Genomic DNA, 24099 nt, shown 5'->3' on the forward strand with positions numbered 1-24099 from the left:
CTTGAAGTAGAAGTCCCAGAGTTACAGAAATGCCATCTGCTTCGGTTTTGTCACCTGTCCATTAGGATAATATAGCCCAATCAGAAGTTCAGTGATGACAGAAAAGACAGCACTTGCTATCATTGAAATGAATATTTTATTCTCAAATAGGTAGTTAGTATAATATTGATAAGATAAAAAAAAAAACAGAAAAAAACCCACAATCATTCATTATTCTAAAACCCAGAGTAAGTGCTTACTCCGTGTAACATTTTAACTCTTTTCTTTTTATAATACATTTCTCTTACTTTGTTGGGATGACACATACATTTATTATGCCATGATGTAATATGTTCATTTGTATTCAAACTGTAAGCATTTGATATATCTTTTGAATACATTAAGATTTTAGAGGATTTCATGAACCATTGTCATAATCATATTTTGCCCAAGCTTTTCTTGATATTCAATAATCAGAACAGCCTTTGTCTCCATATAAAACTAAAGTGATCAGAAATTAACGTCTGTGGAGATGGTCAAGGGCCAAGACTACCCCAGTGTGAGTGGAGTCCGCTATTTGTCCTAGGATTATCAATGTTGATCCACACAGTGTTGGTAGAGGGCTGGGCATGCGATGAACAAGTATGCTAGAGACACCTTTGTAACACTTTCCTCTTCGTCCACATTAGAAGCTTCTTCCTTAGACGTGCAGTGGGAAGGGGTGGCAGGTGTGATGTATAGAGCAGTCGCAGTGCTTTTAGACTAGAGGCAGTAATGTATAGGCCCGTTCTGCTTTTTCTGGGACTTATTGGAAAGTTTGAGGTATGTTCAACCTCACCAAAGTTCTGCAGCTGAGGTAGTACTGATGAAAACTGACATCTGCCATTTTCCATCATTTCCTCCTGCAGGATTTTCCCTTCTCCCCTTCTCTCCTCTCCCCTTCTGCCCTTCTCTCCCCTTCTCTACCCTTTTCCCCCTCTCCCCTTCTCCCCTTCTGCCCTTCTCTCCCCTTCTCTTCCCCTTTTCCCTTTTCTTCCCTTCTTCCCTTCTCTTTCTCATGGCCTCTGGCCTTTTAGTATATAAGCTGTTCCTCCAGGTACTCCTGGACATGGAGGATTCTCTTCCCTCCCTCTCTGTGTGTGGTATAATTAAGTCAGTGATATTAGTCAGAAGTTAATGATGTTAGCAGCTAGGCATCTTACTCCTCAGGGAGTGTTTGTATTTTAATAGAGAATTCTTAGACCCTGGTTGAACTCACAGGGCTAACACTGATAGGAACATCTGGGGTACTGTGGTACCCAAAGTCTGAATGGACCCTTAAGTCATACAAGTCAGTGATGTCTTTCATGTAAGGCAGTGCTATGCATGGGGCCATAGGGCAGCTCTTGAGAAGCCTCATGGTCTCTCTACTGAGGAGCAGCTCAGCCTGTCTGCCCCCCTTTCTAAGGAAGGAGTATCTCCGGGAGAATCTTAAGGAGGAATTGTTTGTGAAGTTGATGCAATCAAAGACTGGTTAGCAGCATGATCAGATTCTTTACCTAAGTACGACTTTATGATGCCAGGCAGGAACCCCTTTATGGCTTACATTAATCATCTGCTTGAAATTGCTCAATGTACTGAAGCCCTTTGCTTGTACAGCTAATGAGTTGGATTTAACTGTGTTTCCTTGGGTAAGCAGAGCAGGGACCTTCCCTGGAAGCTGAGACCCCGACTGCCAAGGTGACAGGAGCTCCCTGTGGTGAGGTGCATTATAGGTCTCTAGGTACAGACCTGTCTATCCACTGTAAACAGCTTAAAAGCCAAAGAAACATTGGGATGTGCCCAGGAGAATGGATGGCAGGTGGAGGAAAACACACGGTGCCCTAGATGAACGAGGATGGACAGCGACAAATCATTAGTTAGATTCTAAATGGGGAGGAGGGCTGGAGAGATGGCTAAGCAGTTAAGTGCTCTTCCTGCTTTTCTAGAGCACAGAGTTCAAGTGCCCACATAAAAACTCATAACCACCCATAAAAGACTACCAAGATGGCTCAACAGGTAAAGGCACTTGCTACACAGCCTGATGACTGGAGTTGATCTCTAGGACCCACATGGTAGAAGGAGAAAATGGACCTCCACAAGTTGTTCTCTGCCCCCTACATGAGCACACATAGTACACAAAAACTATAAAAGAGGAGGGCTGCTTCTTTAAACAGTGCCAGATGGCTTGGTAGGTAGAAAGGAAGGGAAAGGAAAGGAAGGGGAAGAGGAGGAAGGGGGAAGGAAGGAAGGGGAAAAAGAGGGGAGAAGAAGAGAAAGAAGAGGGGTGAGAGGAGAGGGGAGAAGAGAGAGTAGAAGAGAGGGAAAAGGGGAGAAAAGTGGGGAGAAATGGGAGAAAAAGAAAGAGGGGATGGGGAAAAGGAATGGGGGAAAGGGGTAAAACAGAGGAGAAATGGGGGAATAGGGGAAATGGGGGGAAGGGAGGAAAAGAGGGAAAAAGGGGGAAAGGAGAAGAAGGAAGGCGAAAGGGGGAAGAAGGAAGGAGAAAAAGGAAAGGAGAAAGGGGGAAGAAGAGGGAAGGGGGAAGAAGAAGGAAGGGGGAAGAATAAGGGAAGGGAAAGATCAGTCACTAGGCAGCCATCAACCCATAACTCTCAGGAAGCTGGCTTTCTAGAAGGAAGTTAGACTTTAGCAAAAGACAGTAGGTACCAAATAGAGCTGATCTGATGCCAGCCTCTCTTCCCTAGGGTCGCAGAGTGATCTTTCCTTGGCACTTACAGTCTCATCTGCTTCCTTTCAGCCTGATCTACCCTGGTGATGGCCCCACTGGTCGCTGTTGTATCCAGTCCACGTGCCCGGCTCTTTGCTTGTTTCCTTAGGCTGGGCACTCAGCAGGCTGGACCTCTCCAGTTGCATACAGGAGCCTGCTGCACAGCCAAGAACCACTATGAGGTGCTGGTTCTCGGTGGGGGATCTGGGGGGATCACCATGGCCACTCGCATGAAGAGGAGAGTTGGAGCGGAGAACGTGGCCATCGTTGAACCCAGTGAGGTAAGTAAGTGTCCCTTGGCATGTGTGAGAGCATGCGTGTGCATGTGTTAGGCTGTGTGGGCACAAGGTTTTTATGTCTGTGTTTAATGCTTTTCATGGGCATAAAAAAAGGGGAGGTGGCAAGGATATGGGAGGAGTTTAGGGAGGGGAAGAATATGATGAAAATATATTGCATGAAAAAAATCTTTAAAAATGATCATATAATCAATTATATATCAATATAATAAAAAATTAAAAAGAGTACTGGAGGAGAATGGAGCATCACCAGAGCTCTAAGCTTTTTGTGTCATGCATTTCTAGCTCATTAGGGATGCCACACAAATCACTACAACATACGTGGCTTAAAAGAACAAACACATATTCCCTCACAGTTTTTTGAGGCTACCAGTCCCAAACTATCTAAAGAGTCAAGCTTCCATTGAAGGCTGGGTGTAAAAGAGCAAAGGGTTTGCTCTGCCTCTCTCTTAGGCTCTAGTAAAGATTGCCCATGGAGCAATCCTTGTCAACCCAGGTTTGCAACATCATCCCCATTCGGGGTCCACGTCTTTGAGTGGTGCCCTCTTAGGTGTTTCTGTGTTGTGGGCATTTTCACCTTGGGGTGGACTACGGTTAAGCAAAGCATGCCCCACCCTCATAAAGTCTCAACAATAAACCCAAGTTTTACTGCAGAAACCAATGGGTTTCGTAGGGTTACTCACAGGGCATTGGGGAGGGACTTTGAGCAGGAGCATAGGTAATCCTGGAGCAGCTTCACTGCAAGGTCTGCATTCAGCATGAATGAGGATCCCCATGTGAAATCATGGCAGAATCCTGTACAACTGGTTGGATGGAGTGGCAGAGGCTTTATAGTGGCTGATCCACAGTGGGTCCTCCCCACCCCCAGTGCTTTTCTTTCTCATGTGTATTGCTCTTCTGGGAATGGAACAACCATTTCTCTTCTTAAGATCTTCACCAGGCCAGACCCTGATGAGTTTCCAAGATTAAACATGATCAGGTGCTTTTTGGATGACATGCTGTAGGCTGGGAAATCTTCTCTGTCCTACCCTATAAGGAACGTTCATGGGACCTTTCTTGAAAGAGCTGGTTGTGTTAAGGCTTTGGATGCCTGCTGTGGTTACTTGATAGCTGGAGCTGATGTTTGTAGACTGAAGAAACTCTTAAGCTGGCATTTTTGTTCCATTTTCTGTTCAAGACAAACTCAAACTTGATGAGCTCTCAAAGCTGGGGACATCTTCCCTCCTCTTTCAGGATCACAGCCATTATTGGCCTTAGGGAGATTTCAGACTATTCTTCTGAGTTCTAGGCTGCTCTGGCTAGCCAAGCTAGTCATATGCCAGAGACATTTTGGCAATATGGGGAGTTTTGGTTTCTTGGTCCACTCAATGAGTGGCTTCTCACAAGTCATTAAATTTAACTACCCTTTGCTCTGAGCCCAGAACAAACAATCATAATTAATGTAGATCGGGGCAGCCACAGGGATGTAAAGTGAATAAATTAATGAAAAATTAGACTACTTGAAGCGAGGTCATTGCAGAAGACTATGAGAATTTGTGTTTTGTCCTATTGGCTTTGGGTGTAGAACTTCTGAGGAAGGGCAGATGAACCAGAAGCATCTGCAGTCCTTTGTGGGGTCATAGTTTGAAGATAATGAGGTTTTAATAACCCCTAGAAATGCCAGTGAGCTTCCATAATCTTCACACTCTTTCAATGAACTATGCACTGCTTTTAGACTTAATTTTCCTATCTATATACATAAATTATGCACATAGGTGGATATATAATATCTATCTATATTGCATATTTGTAACTACATAATGACATCAAGTCAGTTTTTAGCAATAAACAATTGTGGCTAACCCAGTAGTCATTAAAGACAGCTTATCTTTTTTTTTTTTTTTTTTTTGTTTTGTGGTCTTGGAGTTATTCTTGGTTGGTGACAATCTTTTGGAGTTAATATATTAGAAGACACAAGAGTGGGGGGGTTAACCATCTGCTGACTTTTCTATGCTGTGCTTTAAGCGTCAGGATGGAATGGTTGAAAGTCTAGTTCAAATAACTTCAACTAAGCTGCTTTGAATAGGGCTCCCTTGATATTTTGTTTCTCAGAGGCATTTCTACCAGCCAATCTGGACACTGGTGGGTGCTGGTGCCAAAGAGTTGTCCTTATCGAACCGTTCAACAGTGAGTGTGATTCCATCCGGTGTGCAGTGGATTCAAGATAGAGTTGTGGAACTGAACCCAGACAAGAACTGTATCCGCACGGACAAGGACAAGGAGGTAACCATCGAGGTTGATGGGCTTTCTTGTTATCTGGGGGTGGCATAGCCATTTCCAAACTTACACCCTTGGCCTAGAAGATGGCACAGATGCCCATGTTTGTATTTACAGCTCTGTGTTATGCATGTCACGGCAGTGCATAGTATATGGAACAGGCAGAAGGATTGGGTGGTTTTGAATTAATAAACTAAAGCAAGTGTTTGTTGAATGTTCACTGTGTAATACAGTGGACCTCGCTGATTAGTACAGTGCCTTGAGACGAAATTTTTGTTGAATGAATGTTATTTCTATGTATTGAAATAGCAGCTGCATTTTCCCTTTTCTTTGAAGTAAGCTAGCATTTCTGTCTGACATCTGGCTTTCCATAGGAGGTGAGTATTGGGAAATATCTACCTCAGTCACAATCCAGATGTTCTTCCAGACAGTTAGGGGGGTCACGTGACTAAGGTTTGTCTTAGCATTAAGGGGAAAATGATGCTGCCAGAGGTGAGGTTCAGAAGTGCTTAGCAACAGTTCGAGGTTATCTTCTACACCAGACACGCAGGGTTTTCAATAACTGTTCCCTCCATAGTTGATGGAACAGTTGAAAGTACAATGGTGGGACCATAAGCTCAGTATCAAGCTGAAGTTTCCTGTTTTCTATCTGCTGCTGAGCCCAGAAGCCATAGCTGCCAGTCAGTTCTTCGGGGAACTCACTCTTGCCACAGGTCCCTCCTAGAGCTCCCTTAGCACAGAGCTCATGGCACTTTATGGCGGTGAGCATGTTGTATAGAAGCCATACCTTCCCTCATGTCTCAGGTCACCCCTAGAGTTCCAATTTCTCCTTGCAGTCAGTCTTAGGACTAGGAAGGACCTCGGCAATGCTTGCTGGATGAGTGAATCTACAAACACTTTCAGTTGCTTGTGAAAAATAAGAGTTTTATCTAAGTAGACAGATGATAAAATCCTTCCTGATCTGTACTCTGTGCCATCCAGAGAGTCGATACCTTGGCTGTCTTGGTTCTGTAGGGAAGCCAAATACTGACAGGCATGGGAAGTGATAGAAGGCCTGGGATCTGTGATGTCCCAAAGAGAAAACACGGGCGTACGGTAATGGAAAGATATGTGGCTCTACACATACCTTTGCAGTTTTATCAAAGTGTGATATTGACTATTTTTAAGAACTGGGAGCCGACAAGCTTATGAGAGGGAGGTCATTAAGAGAGAATACAGGACAGCTAGAAAGAACACAACAACAACAACAAAATAATAAACAAAAGTTCAAGTCTTTTGAATGAACTTCCAAGTCTGCTGACCCAAACCTGAAGGAACAGCAAAGCTTGTAGGCATGACTTTTGAGCAATTCCAGAGAACAGAGAACTTGCCAGAATGCCTAATATGGACAAGTATTCTCATTGTATACACAAGGTGGGGGTGGGGACAGGGAGAGGCATCCTGATGCTAGGAATCTAGTAAATCAGCAGCCAAACCCTTGCAAAACTCTAGACTCAACCAACTAAATAACTGTCACATAGTAATTTAGAAATAGAAGGGTGTCAACGAAAGGTTCAAAGATGACAAACCTGCCCTCAGCCAGTGACTAAGCTGGGCTGGCTCATACTGAACACACAGTTCATATTTCCCAGTTTAACTGTTCTTTAGAAAACAGTAACAATACTTCCTGAGCTTGCACCTGTGCAAAACACTGCTCTAAGCGCTTCACAGGTTTCTCATTGAGTGCTCAAAGCAGCTCACCAAGGTAGGTACCGTTCCCATTTCACAAATGAGGAAACCGAGACGTGGCTTCCTTACAAGTATTTACTGCACACCTTCTATGTCCTAGATGCTAGACTGAAGACTGAACTTACAATGAGAGTTTTTCTCCTCCACGAACCCAGTCTGATGGGAAAGATAAGGCTTTCAGATAATAACACAAGAAATTCCTAAGCCACAGCACAAGAACCAATTGGATTTGTTAGGTCAAGGAAGGCTTGCCTAAAGGAATCCTTTCTTAGTTAAAGGGTGAGTAGGCATTAGTTAGGGTTAGAGGTTGGAGCTACACACAGAATGCCTTGGAGGCAGTTGGGAGGAAGCAGAGTCACTGGAGGAAAAACGCCAGTGGGGCTAGAATAGGAGGGGTACATTAGAAAACGTTAAAGTTCAGAGAAGAAATAAGGCTTGTGCTCTAGAAGCCCTCCACAGGCAGGGGATTTGGGGTACAGTCTAGGTCATAGCAGTGCCCACAAGTGCACTTTTTAATCTGTTGCCTGTGGAAGGGATCAGGAAACTAAGAAGAGAAGGATTTGATAAATTGAATCATGTTTGCTAAAGAACACCGATTCATTTATGCAGTCTGAAGAAGGCTTTCTAGGGACATGCTACAACATTAAAACTTGAACTTAAAGGTTCCCATCTGTAATGAAGATTGCTAAGTTATGAGAAGAATCATAACTCCAAAAGACTCAGACAGAGGTGGGAGGATGAATTAAAACCAACAAAATATCTCCTGAGAGATGTTATGTACTGATTTCTGATGCTACCAGCCTGTGTAGTGAGGTCCTAGAAGAACCCTACCAGATTTACCAACTTCTTCCCTAACCTCAGAACAACATTCTACAATTTCCCCAAGTTTCTGAGCCTTAGAAGTCACAAATGATGCATGGTTAGAACACCTACTAGGGCTCTTATTCTTCAGAGATGTAAAAAACGTTTATACTCCTCAAGATAATGAACCCCATTACAGACACTGAGCAATCCCTGGATCTCCAAGAGGTCCACTCAATGAGGCAGGATTATCAGGGAGACGACTGCTGACGCATGAGCAAATAGCTCCATGAGCAAATGGCTTCCAGATAAACAAGCTATGATCTCAGCCTTAGGAACAGAGTAATAATATGCAACTTAATCTGGTCTCCTGGAGATACAAGAAAACAAAGGAAGTTTTGAGCTATCAGGAACAATACCTAAGCCTTTAATTTCTTACAGAAACATATATTTATTTCATGTGCCTTTCTGCTTTTAGATAAGATTTAGAACAGCTTTATACTCTTCCAGGACAGGGCAGCCTGACTTAGCAGGGGGTCATGTGAATTGGCCTTGAACTCAGTATGAATTGGCCTTTGTGCTGACATCGCTGAAAAAAGCAAACACAGCACCTGACTGTGGGACAAAACAGCCCAGCTGCTTCTAGGCCTTTCTGTTGTGTCCCCATGCTTTCTTCCTGGGTATTTTGTTCATAATAGCATCAACAACTCAAATGGCATCCCAGGTAGGGCAGACTCCCAGGCTCCTGTCGTTCCCCATGCCCTTCAATGGCTGGTTTTCCTGTAGAACCAAGGATGCCAAGCTGTTGACTGGGTGGGCCGACTGTACAGATTTGTGTGTCCCCCCCAATTAATCTTGCTAAACTTTAAAAAATGCAACTAATATTATTCCTTCATCCATTTATTCATACAACCAGCATTGCTGAGTTCCTCTGTAGGTCCCAGGACTGCAGGAAGACACAACCTTCATCCTCCAGGAGTGCTCTGTGAAGTGAGAGCCTCTGTATAACACGCTCACTGTCAGAAAGCATCAGGGGCACTGTGCTTAGGGAGCTCTGGTAAAACCAAGAGGCACAGGGAAGCCCGGACACGCTGGAGTCCAGTCTCTTTTATGGTGAAGTGGGTGTTCCTCAACACCTCTCCTGGATAGAGCAGAACACTCTTATGTCCTGGAGTCGTCTGTGCTGAGCTGGAGTTTGCTCAGCTTGATGCCTGTCCTTTTTACTTTAATCTGAAATCAGGGGGATTCCCATCCATACTTTCTTGCGGGGCTCCTGGGTCTTATCTAGTTGCTTTTTTTGTTTAGCGTTTTAAAGGGATGTTCTTACACTTTGCTCTTACGGTTTCTCCCACTATATCTTCCCCTTGATCCTAAACATGCATGTTCATTACCGTATTTATGGACAACATTGTCTTCAGCATGAAGAATTACAATCTCTATTTGAATCACTAAACATAAACAATTGTATGACATAGTTTCCAGTGACCTTTGAAGGAAGTTTCCCAATTGCAATATTGGTTCAGTTCGTAATATAGATCATGTTCATTAGATGATATATCATAAAAGCGATCATATTCTAAAGATGATTGGCTACCTTTTGAGATTATGAAGTTATTCCTAGTAGGCTCCAAGACCTAAGATGTTTGAAACAGTGAGCTGTGAGGCAACAGAAAGGGAAGAAAGGTGGTCACTGTAGGGAGTACCCACCCCTGCCCACCCTGCCCACCACCATCTACCCGGAGAGGCTCGAACTGACAGATGGAGGCTTGGTGCTGCTTTTTTGAGCATTGGTTTAACACTGTATATTTTTGGTTTGTGTTGTAGATCTCCTACAGATACCTTATCATCGCTCTTGGAATCCAGCTGGACTATGAGAAGGTATAGTCTTCAGTTGTTGCTGTGTTATACCCTTTAAGCTAAGACAAAATGAAGATACAGTATTCTTTCCTTACATTCATTTGCACTTGGGAAACAATAGGGAAATGGTTCTAAGACACCCACGCACCTCCCCAGTCTAGCTTATTTCTCAGAGTCTTTTCTTTATGATGCAAAAAAGTCTCCTCTAACATTTCTGTCAATGATAACTGTGTTTTAGCTTTAAAGTTTAAGTACAGTTCAGTATGTCCACGCCCTAATTGTGTTTCTGGCAGGAACAAGCTTTTTCTGAACTCAGAGGAAACTGACCTTGTTATGTAGGGCTGAGCTGGCCACATAAAATAATTGGCTTTCCTTTGCAAATCAGTTGTAGCTTGTGAATTCTTAAGTCCACCACAACAGCAGAGCATAGCCATTAGTTCACCAGACTCTAGAAGCATGTTTAGGTTTTACTGTATAGAGACTTGAGTGTCTTTGGTCTGAAGTGACCAAAACCGTATAAATGACACTGAAAAGTTTCTTAGATGTGTTTTTATCAGGCAACGGAGCTACAAGTTCCCTGAGAACTGTGAGATTCAAGTTGATTTTCCCAAATCACTCTGGAGTAATTCATTTGTTTTTGTGATTATTTGTTTTGTTTTTGTGTTAATGTGAAGAATCACAACATGCCCAGGGTGTGGGGAAGGTAGTGGAGATGTGTTGGGATATGTTATATGAAGGTTCTCTGAGGCTTCTGTGTCTGGTAAGGAGGGAGGAAAAAGTCAGGATAGCGCCCCCTTGTAGTGAGCTAAGAAACAACAGTTTTTTTTTAAATTTACAAATATATTATTGTTATTTCAAATAGCAGCAATGATTACATTTTGGATACTTGACACATATAGGAAACTGACTCTGATATATGGTGTTTTTAACTATACAATAATCCCAATATAGAGCTGCTTTATCCCCACTCTCAGGGTTTAGAGACAGCCATTACTACAGGATCATCACTAGATATTAACAGTGAGCTCTAATTATGTCTGTGCTAATACTCATCTGCTTTCTTGCTCTGGAATGCTCCAAATTTACCCTCAGCTGCGCGTCTATATTCCTAGTCAGCCATGTATGTGAGGCAGCTGTAAGTGACCTCTACGTTTCTTGCATTTCTCTGATCGTATTTAAGTCTAAAATAACAGTATGGAAGTATGCATAAATATACTGATGAGAAAAAAAAAAATAGACCCAGAGAACTGATCCTTTACAGCTTCCGGCAAGGAAAGTATTTTGCCTCCATCTAATAGGTGAAGAAAGTGAGGCCAAGAGAATATAACTTAAGTGTGGCTAGCACACTGCTGGTTGAAATTTCTAAAATTCTAGAAAACTTCCTAAGTGAGTATAGAGCAAAAAAAAAAAAAAAAAAAGGCAATCGTCTTCGGAGCCCTAGGCAGGAATGTGATGGCTTTTGTCAGGCTGAATCTCCACTCTGTTCCCTGTATGGGGCTTTCATGCTTGACACAGACCAGCTGTCCCTGCTTTTTCTCGTGCCAGCCCCATCTTCAGCATGGTGTCCCGATTACTGCCCTGTCTCGAGCAACAGACAGGACAGTCCTCAGCCCCCAGCACACGGCCTCCCCCTGTACTATCAAAGGACAATTCCATTTCTTCTCTTCCCTGATGCTCACGTGTCGTCTCCTCTCTGCCCCAGAGTTTCCTGAAAGCAACCCTGATAGACGAGGGAGGATAAAACACACCTCACCACCACAGAGAACTTCCAGGAAGGAATTTGGCTGCCAGGTCACGGCACCCTTTCTCTTAACAGTGGCTTTTAAGACCATGGTAACTTACTCAGTTACAACACTGTTAAGTAGGAAAGGTGGGAGATACCACATCTTAAATAGTCCAAAGCCCATGCCTTCATTACCTACTTTACTATCTCACCAAGAGTTTGATCTTCACAACCCAAGAGGGTAATTTCTGTCTTATTGACATCGTGGATGAATGGCTCTCGGTCCTTCCTGTCTCTCCTCAGAAAGGCAAGTGGTTCTCCTGAAGGCAGTTCTGGTTGGCATCCTGTCCTCACTGTGGAGATGGGAAGAGCTATATCCCAACTGTAGCCTCTTGTCCAGGGAGGTTGGGGTTGGGGATGGGTTCTCCAGGGCTGAGCCCATTCTCCAGCTTGACAGGTGACTTCGGGGATCACTGCTGTGGTCTGAACCTCTCATTCACCTATTTGTTCTGTGCATGAGCTGATGCTACTCTCATGTCTGAAGGGTTATGGAGATGGAAAAGACCAAGGGCCCCAAAAAGCATTGGCATAGTTTTGTTTTTTTTAAAAAAATGTGTAAATTTAATTTAATCTCTGATAAATGGTAAATTTATACATATACCCAAAAGAAATGTATTTATTTCTTTTTAATTTTGTGAATTGACATGCACCATAATGGTTTTCATAAGGAGATCTTCTTATGTTTTTTGATATTCTGACCTGTTTCAGTAGACCTCTTTCTTCCCTTAAATATTTCTCCCTTAGGATTTCATGTCTGTCAGACTTAATGACTTCCCTTTCCTTCCTTTCTCTCTCTTACAGTTCCTGACTTCCTCTTATGGCTTGTTCTCCACTTCTGGATGTATGCACATACGCCATCTGTCTCACACTTTTTACCTATCTTTTTAAAAATCAGATTTCTTTGTGTTTGGTTGCAGATTAAAGGACTACCAGAAGGTTTTGCTTATCCCAAAATAGGGTCCAATTACTCAGTGAAGACAGTGGAGAAGACATGGAAGGCCCTGCAGGACTTCAAGGAAGGCAATGCCCTTTTCACCTTCCCAAACACTCCAGTGAAGTGTGCTGGTGCCCCCCAGAAGATCATGTACCTATCGGAGGCCTACTTTAGGAAGGTGTGGCTCCTCTTCAGAACAGAGTGGACAAGGGCAGGTGCCACCCATCGAGCACCTGCCACAAGTCCACTTTTTATCTCTGCCCTGTGGCCTCTTTATTTCTCAAAGCTTCGTTCCATTTGAACAGTTACATAGCTGGAAGCAGAGACCACGCACCGTGCACATTATTTCATGAAGCCGTTCTCACAAGTTAGAAGAGGTTTTTCTATAGACTTAAGAATCTGACAATATGGTGGCAATCATACTATATATACAAACAAAGTATCCCATGCTATTAAATGGTCCTCTGAAAGTCTTGAAAACTGTGCCTAAGGCCATTAGCAAACTATGTTACTGACTATTTAAATACTTTAATATTTGTAGTTAGGCAATTAATTATAAATTACACATATACACATATAAATTACACATATAAATTACACACATATATATGTATATGCACACACATATGTGTATGTATGTATATATAGATATACACATATATATGTATATATGTATATAGTGACTGTTGCTTTCACTCAGGATCAAGGTTATGAGTATTTTTTGGCTCTTAATACATGTATTTGCAAATAAGCAAAATGCCAATTTTAAAGGTAAAAAAAAAATGTTTACATGGAGTTTCAGAGCTTCTGTAAAGAGTTTTGAATTTTTTGTAATGAGGGCCAGGGGACATTTGCCCAAACACATTCTGTGTGAGAACAGATGGTTGGCAGGAACATATATCAGGTACTGGGGCTGTTTCTGCCCTCTCTTCCCTTTACTGAGACATGATATTCTGTTCACTGTGGAACGGTTTGGCTGGAGCCATGACAGGACCCAAAGCGACTTGTGCTTCTACCAAAGGACAGGAAGGGAGGAAGGCAGGGAGGATGACCTGAGGTTTGTGGGCTGTGTTCTTGGAACCTGGTGCTAGACTTGCGCTCCCCTGAGCTCTGTGAATTGTAGTGGGTCCTGCGAGGTGTTTTAGTTCTGGTCTGGATGAAAAAAAGAAACGAGAAACAAAATGGTGGCTGGAGTAATTGTCCGGCATTTTCCTCTCTCCTCTTTCTTAGACTGGAAAGCGATCCAAGGCTAATATCATCTTCAACACAGCTCTTGGAACAATTTTTGGAGTTAAGAAGTACGCAGATGCTTTGCAGGAGATCATTCGGGAGAGGAACGTCTCTGTCAACTATAAGCACAACCTTATTGAGGTTCGAGCTGACAAACAGGAGGCTGTTTTTGAGAACCTGGACAAGCCTGGGGAGACACGCGTGATTCACGTGAGTGGCAGGTCAAGCTGACTGCCTGGAGCCTTATTTAGGGCTCTGAGCAGAAGATGCGGGAGACATGGGAGCACCTCCCCCTGGACCATCAAGGCTGCTGTTGATAGAGCAGGAAAGGGAACGGGAGAGAGCGAGATGGGAGAGACTGTGTCAGCAGGGAGAGAGGAGGGCTGATCTGCAGCTTCTTCACATGCTTTTTCTTTTCTTTTTCTTTTTGGTCTTAATTCTTTAACTCCTGTTTTCCTGACACCCAAACTACTTCATTTTATTTTCTGGAGAGCTTAGGGAGTGCTTCTTCAAATGCCGTGTGAATGTCTGAACCTTTGGTGTGGAAGACACAGCCCTGCTTGTGAACTGGAAGGGAGCTGTGGGGTGCTCACGACAGACTGGAATGTTTGCTTTTCATCTGTGGAAGAAGTTGTCTTTACACACCTTTCACCTGTGCAAACACCCCACCCTTACATTCCTTCTCAAGGAACTTGGCAGAGCCACCACCTTCCTTGGAAAGATTTGAGCCTGTGTTGTGGGCGCTGCATCTTGGGCAACTGTGTCTTTTCCCCACAGAGTGGGGGTGCCATGTTTATGGAAAAATTAAGAAGATTAAGCACAAGATGCAATGGTATTGGAGAATATTTGTTCACATTATTTTGGTAGGAGTTATCAGCATGGAGAAAGCATGGTCTTCCCACACTGTACTTTATTTATCGAAGATGGGTTACATAAAAAGGAATTTTGAATGAACTGAAGATTAATCTTCTAAACATCAGCAATTTAAATAAGAACCTTTCCATCTTAAGCTCTTTCTAAAACTCACTGCACCCACTTTTTGGTACTTAAACAGAATATATTAAATATCATTAAAATGTTACTGAAGGCTCAGGGGCATTCTTTAAAAGTCTTTTTATTTGAAAATATCCTCAAACTTAGAAAAGTTATAAAAACAAAAATAGCAGAAATAAAATTGTGCGTGCCTTTAGCTAGATTCATGTACAGAATCTCACAGCAGTTGCTTTAGCTTTATTATTTAATTTCCCCTCAATCTCGATTTCTGTTAATTTCTCTAGATGCAGGTGATAGTCATCAAGCATTTTTTCCTTATCTCTAGATAATTTTTCTAGATAAGCTTCCTAAGATATGGATGCTTTCCTATGTAACCACAATAGTTAAATTGCTATAAGTTATTATGTGCCTGGTAAATTTGGCACATATATGATATTTTTATCTACTACATGTATGCAATTTTGTTGAGCTAATACTTCTGCAGCATTCTTCCATGTCTAGTACAGTTGGTGTGATGTCTTTTTAGTCTTCTTCAATCAGGTGAATTTTCACAGCTTTCCTTTATCGTCTGTGACTCTGCCATTTTGGAACAAGATAGCCTTCCTTTGCACTTCAAGGAAGAAGTGGAATCTTCCTCATTTCTGGCAATGAGCCTTGCTTTGTGTGCATTGTGTAAGTAACCTGTAGTCCAAGGAGGTTCATTGCAAGCAACAGGAGGTCTGCTTGCTTCCCCACTCTGTGGGGAAAAGACACAGTTGCCCAAGATGCAGCGCCCACAACACAGGCTCAAATCTTTCCAAGGAAGGTGGTGGCTCTGCCAGGTCCCTTGAGAAGGAATGTAAGGGTTGGGTGTTTGCACAGGTGACTTACCATCCTTTCTCCCCATCTTTAGAGAGGCATTTCAGATCAAGCGAACACTCTCTTCTCTAGAGCATCACCCGGACTTAGTACCTACTGAAGATACTCAGTGGGATGATTACAAAATGACTTTTTTTTTTTTTTTTTGACCCCAGAATTTTATCTGCACTTAGCAGGAATCACTTGGCGTTTTATCAGCAAGTTCCTTTCCTTTTGTGTTCATCAATTAATGACCGGTGTAAACTCATGGCTGCTTCTAATATCTTGTCATCCCCTGATGCTCCTATAATTATGTTCGTTGTCAAATTGTGCCAGATTTGGTCAGACGCTTTAAACTGGATTTGGTGTCCTTGTGACACAGTTCCTTCTTCTTTCCCCCTAACACTTCCATGGTGTCTGCTCATCTGGTTCTGACTCCCCCAGATCAGGGTTCTCACTGTGAACAGCTCTCATACAGCTGTGCCCAGAGGGCCCACTGGAGTTTTTGGACACTGGTTATTATTTCACACAAGTTATTGTTCATTTTTTTTTTTTTTTTTTGCTTTCCAGCTTTTTAGCCTGTCACAGTTGTGGGGTTTGGAAGGTCTTTCCTTCTATAGATTTTTTAAGCTTGCTGATCTTGATTTTTTTTTTCTTGGAAAACAAGAGAGCCAAAAAATTGTGAATTTTATGCAAAGTAGAAGGGAATGGGCTGTGAGTGGCTGACTGCCCAAAGAACTTCTCTGAGAACAGTGTGAGCTTGAGCAGAGAAATTTAATTTTGCCATGTTTTAAAAAAAATGTGGTTTCTGGCTGAGCTCTGGGGAGTCGAGGCTGCAGGTAGAGAGCTCATTGAAGGAGGGGATACTTTTCTTTACCAAGTTTGTAAAGGAGGAAGGTATTTTGTGTCACCATTGAGTGATAAGATTTCAGTTCAGATATTTCAATTGAGCGCTCCAACTATGAGATACCAAAAAGCCCACCGAAGACCAAGTAACTTTTACCAGTGCTAGAACCACCCAGGGAGCATTTAAAATGTGCTGAATGCTGAGTATTCATAACACACGTTTCGATTAATTGGCCTGGAGTGTGGACTGAGGAGGACTGATCCATAACACACGTTTCGATTAATTGGCCTGGAGTGTGGACTGAGGAGGACTGAGTTTCAAAAATCACCTTCATGATTCTCATGTCCAGCTGAGACTGGGAACAGCCTGTAAGGAACTGTGTATACCCCAAAGCCTAGTGGTCTTTAGGGAGTGTGTAAATTGGTCCTGGCTTCTCCATGTTCGTTAGCAAGCAGACCTGCTGTCGAGGACTCATGCCTTCACAAAGCCCCTCAAAGGGTATAATGTTCAAGAGCACTCAGCATTTGCAATCCTTTCCTGAGGTTAAATAAGCCTATAACTGAGAGTTTGAATAAATGCAATTTAGCCTTTTGATTTCCGGCTCCTTAGTGATCGTTGAGTTCTATGGGACACTGGAGACTGTTGACATCCTTTATAGGGACCTTTTCACCAGGTTCAGATGTCCTAACATAGAAACACTTTTACCCTAGTGAAACATAAAAATTGAGTAAATGTGTCCTGAAGTAGACCCCCCACAAGACGTTGAAGTTGTTACATGGGATTGTAAAATAAAACGCACAAAAGGCACCACCTACAAAAAGTGGGAGAAAATTACACAAATAAAAATGCAGAACAAATGGATGAGGCCTCAGCACCGGATCATCTGGGACAGCCTTTCTTTATGTGTTTGGGAAAAGGAATCCCATCTCTGCATTCAACCCTACTTAATACACTGAATGCTAGACAAGAGCGTCCCTTACTTCTCTAGGATATTAGAACATTCTATCCCTCAGTTTGTCCTCTCATATTGGTGACTTGGAACTTTCTTTTAAATGCATTTTTAGAGTTGAGTCCTTTTGAGAAGTGATGTTCATACCAGCGTTTAACATGATCTTTACAAGTTTCAGAGCCTCTAAACATCTTTCAGAACACAGCTGAAGCACCGAACCCAGACAGCATCAAGCTGACAGTTGAGGGTCAGAGAAAGTTATAAACAACATAAGCCATGCCTCGATTTTTAGCAAGAATGGGAGCATTGATGGAGTATTTCAGAACATTAGTGAATTCTACTTCAAAATATTGGGTTCCCCACCTCTCCTATTGAATATTGGTATTTGGGCTCAGTATAGTCAGATCATAGCAAGTGGAGAGGACAGCTGTTTAGTTTCTCATTATCCCCACTGTAGCCCTTAAAGTCTTGGAGAGCATATGGATTGATACATTCACTAATGCATAATGTTCTCTGTAGCCATTATGATACACAAAATGGGCAAGACAGAGGGAAGCTTGTGGGTTGTAGACACACTGAAAAGATGTGAATGTGGATGCTCTTGTGTGTGCAGTATGAAATGCTTCATGTCACTCCACCTATGAGCTCACCAGATGTCCTCAAGGGGAGTCCTGTGGCTGATGCTGCTGGCTGGGTGGATGTGGACAAGGAGACTCTGCAGCATAAGAAATACCCGAATGTGTTTGGCATTGGGGACTGCACCAACCTCCCAACTTCAAAGACGGCTGCTGCAGTAGGTAAGATACCAGCTCTGATTCTCCTTAAAGTACCAGAAAAACCAGAAAACCGGAAGTTTAGCAAGACTTTCAGAATTCAATGATTTTAATAATATTCTATTTATAATGGGTAAAAACTTTTGTGATCTAAAAATGACTTTGGCTTCCCCCCAAGGCATAATCAAGTCCTCAATGAGCCTGGTGTCACATGGAGAAGAAAATATCCTTTAAGGGCTTTACCAAAATGCCAAATGTGTCCTTAGCAAATAAGGATGAGTTTACAAACTAAATGAGTTTTCCGCATTATAGTCATACCTTACATCCTTACTGAACTCCAGAGCAATTGTGGCATAATTTTAACTAAAATATTAGATTACGTTAAAAATAGCTTTTTATAAATTTTCAGGTAGCTGAGTTGTATTGATCAGACAGCTTCTGTTAACTAAAATACCATTTGTTAGGTTCCAAGTTGATTTAACCTCATTAGATATTATTTTTAAATAATAAAATAAAGAGTGTATCCTTACTGTCACAGAGACTGTTTTCAGTGCAATAAAGAGGTGACCTCACCCAGCTCTTTGAGAAGTAAGTTTTGTGATTGCCATGTTTACCTCTCTGGTACTCTTGGTCCTTGATCCCAGGCCGTTTGGCTATTTTTCTTCTGCCTAAAACACTGTAGAGAGAGGGAGGCATTTGTTTCTCTAGGAAGCACATGCAAGTCAATGAAAGCTTGCAGACCAGAAAATTGTTCTGTATAGACAAGCACAGCGGAGCATGCCCTGGCTGGTACACGATTAAGGCCTCAGCCTGGAAAACTAAATTCTTTACCTAGATGTTCTGCACTAGCAGTGATGGGGAGAATTGCCTTTTAGATTCTGTCCTCTGTAGACAGGAGCTGTCTTCTGTGGCTGCCATAAAACATGGGCCTCTCTGCTGATGGCCAGATAATGTTTTATGTGGATTGGATACCTTTCTATGAGACCTACCAAATGTCCTTTTTTTATTATCAATGATATTTCAAAGATCTTATCCAATGAAAAATTTGAAAAAAACCCCCACATATTTGATTTACTACTCTTTATATTTTTAGATGATTTTAATGAGTCATTTGAGGCATCATGATACTTTGTTGCCTTAAATAACTCAGCCTGCCTCTCCTAGAAAGTACACATTCCTCCATATCTACAGAATTTTTATCATGACCAAGAAATTTAACACTGTATAGTAAAACTGTCTCAGTGCTTTCCAGCTCATACTTTCTAAAAATGTTCTTGTGGTTGTGAGGTTAGTGTGCACTGTGTTTGGTAAGCCTGGAGTTCATCACTTGGTTAAGGTGGGCCACACATGCTGCATTTATGTAGTTACATTTATCTGTTTGTATTTGAGCATGAACTCACGGAGCTTAGAGGACAGCTTGGAGTTGGTTCTTTCACCTATCCTGTGGGTTCCAGGAATTGAACTCAGCTCCTCATTCTTGGTGGCAAGTACCTCTGCCTGCTGAGTCTTTAGCATGTTTTCTCTTGGTAACTAATGGATAGCATGTGAGACTATACTTTTAATTTATATCCACACTGCAGGCATTTCTGTAGAAGAAAGACCTAATAGGAGAGGTCAGATAGCTTGGCTTTCAGCCTATGCCAGACAAAGAAACATTAATTCAATGCTTCAGATACAGTTTTAAGTATGACTGAACAAAATGTATCAAGTGAAGCCTTCCTTCCACTCAGCCATCTGGCCAGTGCCTACATTCCTTAGCCCATGTAAACAGCATCGCCATTGTTACCTGTGTTGCTTCAGAACTCACCAGGATGTCTTACTTATATTTGAGTTGTTTTTACCCATTTTATTTTACAGCACTGTTGTGAATGCTCTGCTTTGTCACTTCACATGAACACTCGGCTTCTGTCATTAGTGTCTAAGGAACAAGGACTCCTGTTTCCCCCAAGCCTTTCTCACTCTTGCCTAGACTGTCCCATGCAATGCCTGCACCTGTCCATCCCTTCTTGCCTCCCAGCCTCTGTACAGACCACTGTGAGTGAGGCCATGTCTTACCTGCTGGATGCAGCTTTCCTGAGGCTTAGACCTCTTTCCTTGCTTCTCTGTCAATCGACTGTTGGGGAAAACAGGAGACTGTAATAGAAGGAGTGAACACAGCTAGGGTCTGGCCACACCCACACACTCTTTCTACCTTGCTGTTGGGTGTGGCTGCTTCCAGGCCTAAGAGGCAGCTTTTCTCCTTTGTCATTGAGGTTGACACCCTGCCCAAGGAGTTTCCTCATATATTCTCAGTGTAGTTTCCAAACTCTATGCTCTCAGTGATATCCGATTCCCCAAAGTGGGGCAGGATCTTTGCAGATATTACTTTGACATCAGTGAGGACAGCCAATTAGTTGCTTCATTCAATTGTTCTATTCACTTCCAGAGCAAATGAAATCATCTTTTTTATTTGAGTGCCACTAAACTATAGTTTACTGTCTTCAATGACTGGTTAAGAAGGGCTTCTGCAGGGGAACATTTGTTCAGTTCGATGGTAGTTCCCCACTGTTTTACTCAGTCCCCCAAATATTCCATTGTTCTACTAGTGAAAATGAGTAGACCCACATCATTAATATCTCTTGAATTGTACCAATAAGGCTTTTTGTGGACTATTTTTATCTACTTTTTCCAAATATACATGCATAAATACATCTATAAATATCCTATCTATCTATCTATCTATCTATCTATCTATCTATCTATCTATCCATCCATCCATCCATCCACCCACCCACCCACCCATTTATCTATCCATCCATCCATCTATCTATCTATCTATCTATCTGCCCGCCCACCCACCCCAACCAACCCACCCACCCATCCATTCATCCATCCATCCATCCACCCACCCACCCATTTATCTATCTATCTATCTATCTATCTATCTATCTATCTATCTATCTATCTATCTATCTGCCTGCCTGCCCGCCCGCCCACCCCCCCACACACCCACCTACCCACCCACCCACCCATCCATCCATCCATCCATCCATCCATCCATCCATCCATCCATCCATCCATCCATCCATCCATCTATCTATCTATCTATCTATCTATCTATCTATCTATCTATCTATCTAGTTTGGCCTCAGCCAGACAATACTACAGAGAGGAAAGCCCAGTAATTTGCCTTCATAGATATGACTGTCTGGTGTTACCAGTCTAGGCTGTCTATGAGCAGGGATACAAGGTCTCATACAACATAGCACCCAGACCAAACCTGGAGTGGGAGGAATGGGATTTGGGTAGGTCCACCTTTATCATCCTGAGGAAGAGAGCTGGGTCTTTGATTTCAAACTAAGAGGACAGCTGTGTGGTATTTGATGAATTGAGGTCTCATGATAGTCAGAACATCAAGTAAAATGATCTGCTCACAATCTAAAGAGGTGTGGGTGAAATCACCATTATCTTGTTTATACTAATGTTATATGTAAATGAGTTTTCTTAAAAAATACGATGCTCAGACTTTCTGTTCTCTTTTAGCTGCCCAGTCTGGAATCCTTGATAGAACAATTTCTCTGATTATGAAGAATCAAACACCCACAAAAAAGGTTTGTGTTCCTATAGAAGTTACTGCCTTCTTTATCACTTCCCTTCTGTATGAAGGTAGTGTTCTTTCATAATTCTGATACTTTCTTACTAGCTTATACCAGATGAAGAACTTAATTTGTCTGTAGTGTTATTACATAATTTTCATTTTTCACAGTCTAAAAAACTAGGAACTAAGACCCTTCCCCACCCAACTCAGCAAATAACCAGTTATTACGTTCTATGACAGAAGTACTTTCTTGCTTGTTCTCACAATTTCAGTATGATGGCTATACCTCGTGCCCACTGGTGACTAACTACAACCGTGTCATTCTTGCTGAGTTTGACTATACAGCTCAGCCCCTGGAAACCTTCCCCTTTGATCAGAGTAAAGAACGAATTTCTATGTACCTCATGAAGGCTGACATGATGCCGTTCCTGTACTGGAATATGATGCTAAGGTGGGTGTCTCATCTGGGGCCTGTGTAGAGGACTCCGACTTGTTTGTGGGTGGGCTGTTTCAGAGGGTCCTTCTAGTTTCCGTTCAAAGCAGGACTTGCTAATGAGACCTACTCTGCTCTGCCATTTCTCAAGAATGAATGGTAGCCCTTGAAGAACTCCTGAGCCTCAGCCATACTTGGGAAAGAGGGCTGCCATAGGTAAGGGGAAGGTTTGCAATATCTCCATCTTGTGATGGAGTGCCCACACTTCTTTTAATTCTTGGGAGGAACAGAGTCTTCTGTTTCTCTATTTCATTTTTGTTTCCAGATGAATTAGGTAAATAATAATGCTAATAATAATACTATAATAAAATTTCTTTTTTTTACAAAGCAAATACTTTCTCATCTGCAGCTTTCCTTTGGCTTTACTATGTTTGAGAAACATTAATTAAGAAGAACAGAGATAGATTCTAGTTCTGACCTAATTCTGAATAACGTTTCTACTATTTACTAGCTGAGCAACTTGATTAGACTATGTTCAGTTTATTATTCAAAAATTGAAAAGAACATTAAGGGGATAATACAGAGTCAGACAATGGTAAGTATCCAATAAGTAGACAACCACAAGGTTATAATTGCTCTATGATTAAAAACAAGTTCTGTTTGACTTTCCCAGACACATGTGAGATTGGTAAGTTAGAATATCCCACACCAATGATCCTCAGCCCAGTATGACTTGGGGGGGATATTTGGCAATATTTGGCTGTTCTCCCTGGAGGGATGCTGTTAACATGGAGTGAGCAGAGGTATGGGATACTGCCATGCACAGGCCATCCCCATGATAAGCAAGTGCTGGGTTCTAACTGTCAGTGAGGTTGAGAGATTCTGCCCTCCTTTGAAGTCCTGAGGAGAAGGTGAGCAGGTAGCAGTATGCATGTAACAGCAGCTTTGCCTGTGTATGCTGAGCTCAGTCAGCATGCTGGGCTCACACAGCAAGTTCAGTGTCAAATCTGGGATTCATCGTAGGTTGTCCCAGTCATGAGTTCCTTTCCATCTCAGTAGACGTATCTTTATGTGCTGATAGGCATCCCTAGTGACTCCTTATAACATGATGTCACCTCATCTCCTTTGACTGCATGGCCTCTCTGTGTTATTTCTTACAGAGGTTACTGGGGAGGTCCAGCCTTCTTGCGAAAGCTGTTTCATCTGGGCATGAATTAACGATGCCCCAGAGTTTGCTCTTCTTGGATGGCTTCTGTCAAAATTGCAGTTACTGATTGACATGACAGATACAAAAGACTCACTCAGACCCTCACCTTGTAAGGAGTTTTTTACTGGACATGGTGACCTTTCTAAGACCTCTGAATAGCTACCATGTGGACAGCCCAGAATGAGTCTTTGGAAACATCTGAATGAAACAATAAAATCCTATTTTCTAAATAAAACTTTGTTGTTGACTTACCTTATTTGAGAAAATATCTTGACTAGCAGGGACGGGAAGTTGTAGCACTTGAGAGAAGGTGGTGTTGGGACAATGGCATTTATGTATGTATGTATGTATGTATTTATTTATTAGTACACTGTTATTGTCTTCAAACACCAGAAGAGGGCATCAGATCTCATTACAGATCATTGTGAGCCACCATGTAGTTGCTGGGATTTGAACTCAGGACCTCTGGAAGAACAGTCAGGGCTCTTAACCACTGAGCCATCTCTCCAGCTTCAGGACAATGGCTTTCTTGTCTACCTGGTCTGTGAAACTTACAGCTGGCACTACTTTCTAGAGACCAAGTCACTGAATAGAACAGTCCAATGACATTATATCAAAGACTGTGGCAGGAGACAGCATGGAGATTCTAGAGCCCAGGTGCCTTGACACTGAGCTCAGTCTGTGCTTTTCCAGACAATGACAGGCACTATGAGTTCATCTCCTCCAGTTCCAGGGCCTCTGCTGGGCAGTTTGGCTCTGGGAGCCATACAAACTTGGCTGAACCTAAGATCTCTCTTTTCTCTGCATTCCATCAGGGATACCACTCACATCGACATCTGAAGCTCAGCCCTCCCCCTCCCCCTTCAGTCT

General features: G+C 42.4%; 1 protein-coding gene and 1 pseudogene across 4 annotated transcripts in view; both read left to right on the top strand.

Moving 5' to 3' along the window:
- SQOR (sulfide quinone oxidoreductase) overlaps positions 1-23442 on the top strand; it is a 40050-nt gene extending 16608 nt beyond the window's left edge. For all 3 annotated transcript variants that reach the window (XM_080931103.1, XM_080931105.1, XM_080931104.1), the window contains exons 2-10: positions 2759-3009; positions 5116-5286; positions 9634-9687; positions 12367-12561; positions 13614-13823; positions 17853-18036; positions 21535-21602; positions 21862-22040; positions 23183-23442. In XM_080931103.1, the coding sequence (XP_080787229.1) occupies positions 2776-3009; positions 5116-5286; positions 9634-9687; positions 12367-12561; positions 13614-13823; positions 17853-18036; positions 21535-21602; positions 21862-22040; positions 23183-23240 (1353 nt within the window). In that variant the 5' untranslated portion in view covers positions 2759-2775 and the 3' untranslated portion in view covers positions 23241-23442. The remainder of the gene's footprint in view (positions 1-2758; positions 3010-5115; positions 5287-9633; positions 9688-12366; positions 12562-13613; positions 13824-17852; positions 18037-21534; positions 21603-21861; positions 22041-23182) is intronic.
- Positions 1-24099, top strand: part of LOC308431438 (protein FAM98B-like) — a 292458-nt pseudogene that overhangs the window by 178630 nt on the left and 89729 nt on the right. The gene's annotated exons all lie outside the window — the stretch shown is intronic.

The sequence above is a fragment of the Micromys minutus genome, assembly GCF_963924665.1.
Source record: "Micromys minutus genome assembly, chromosome: 17".
NCBI lineage: Eukaryota > Metazoa > Chordata > Mammalia > Rodentia > Muridae > Micromys > Micromys minutus.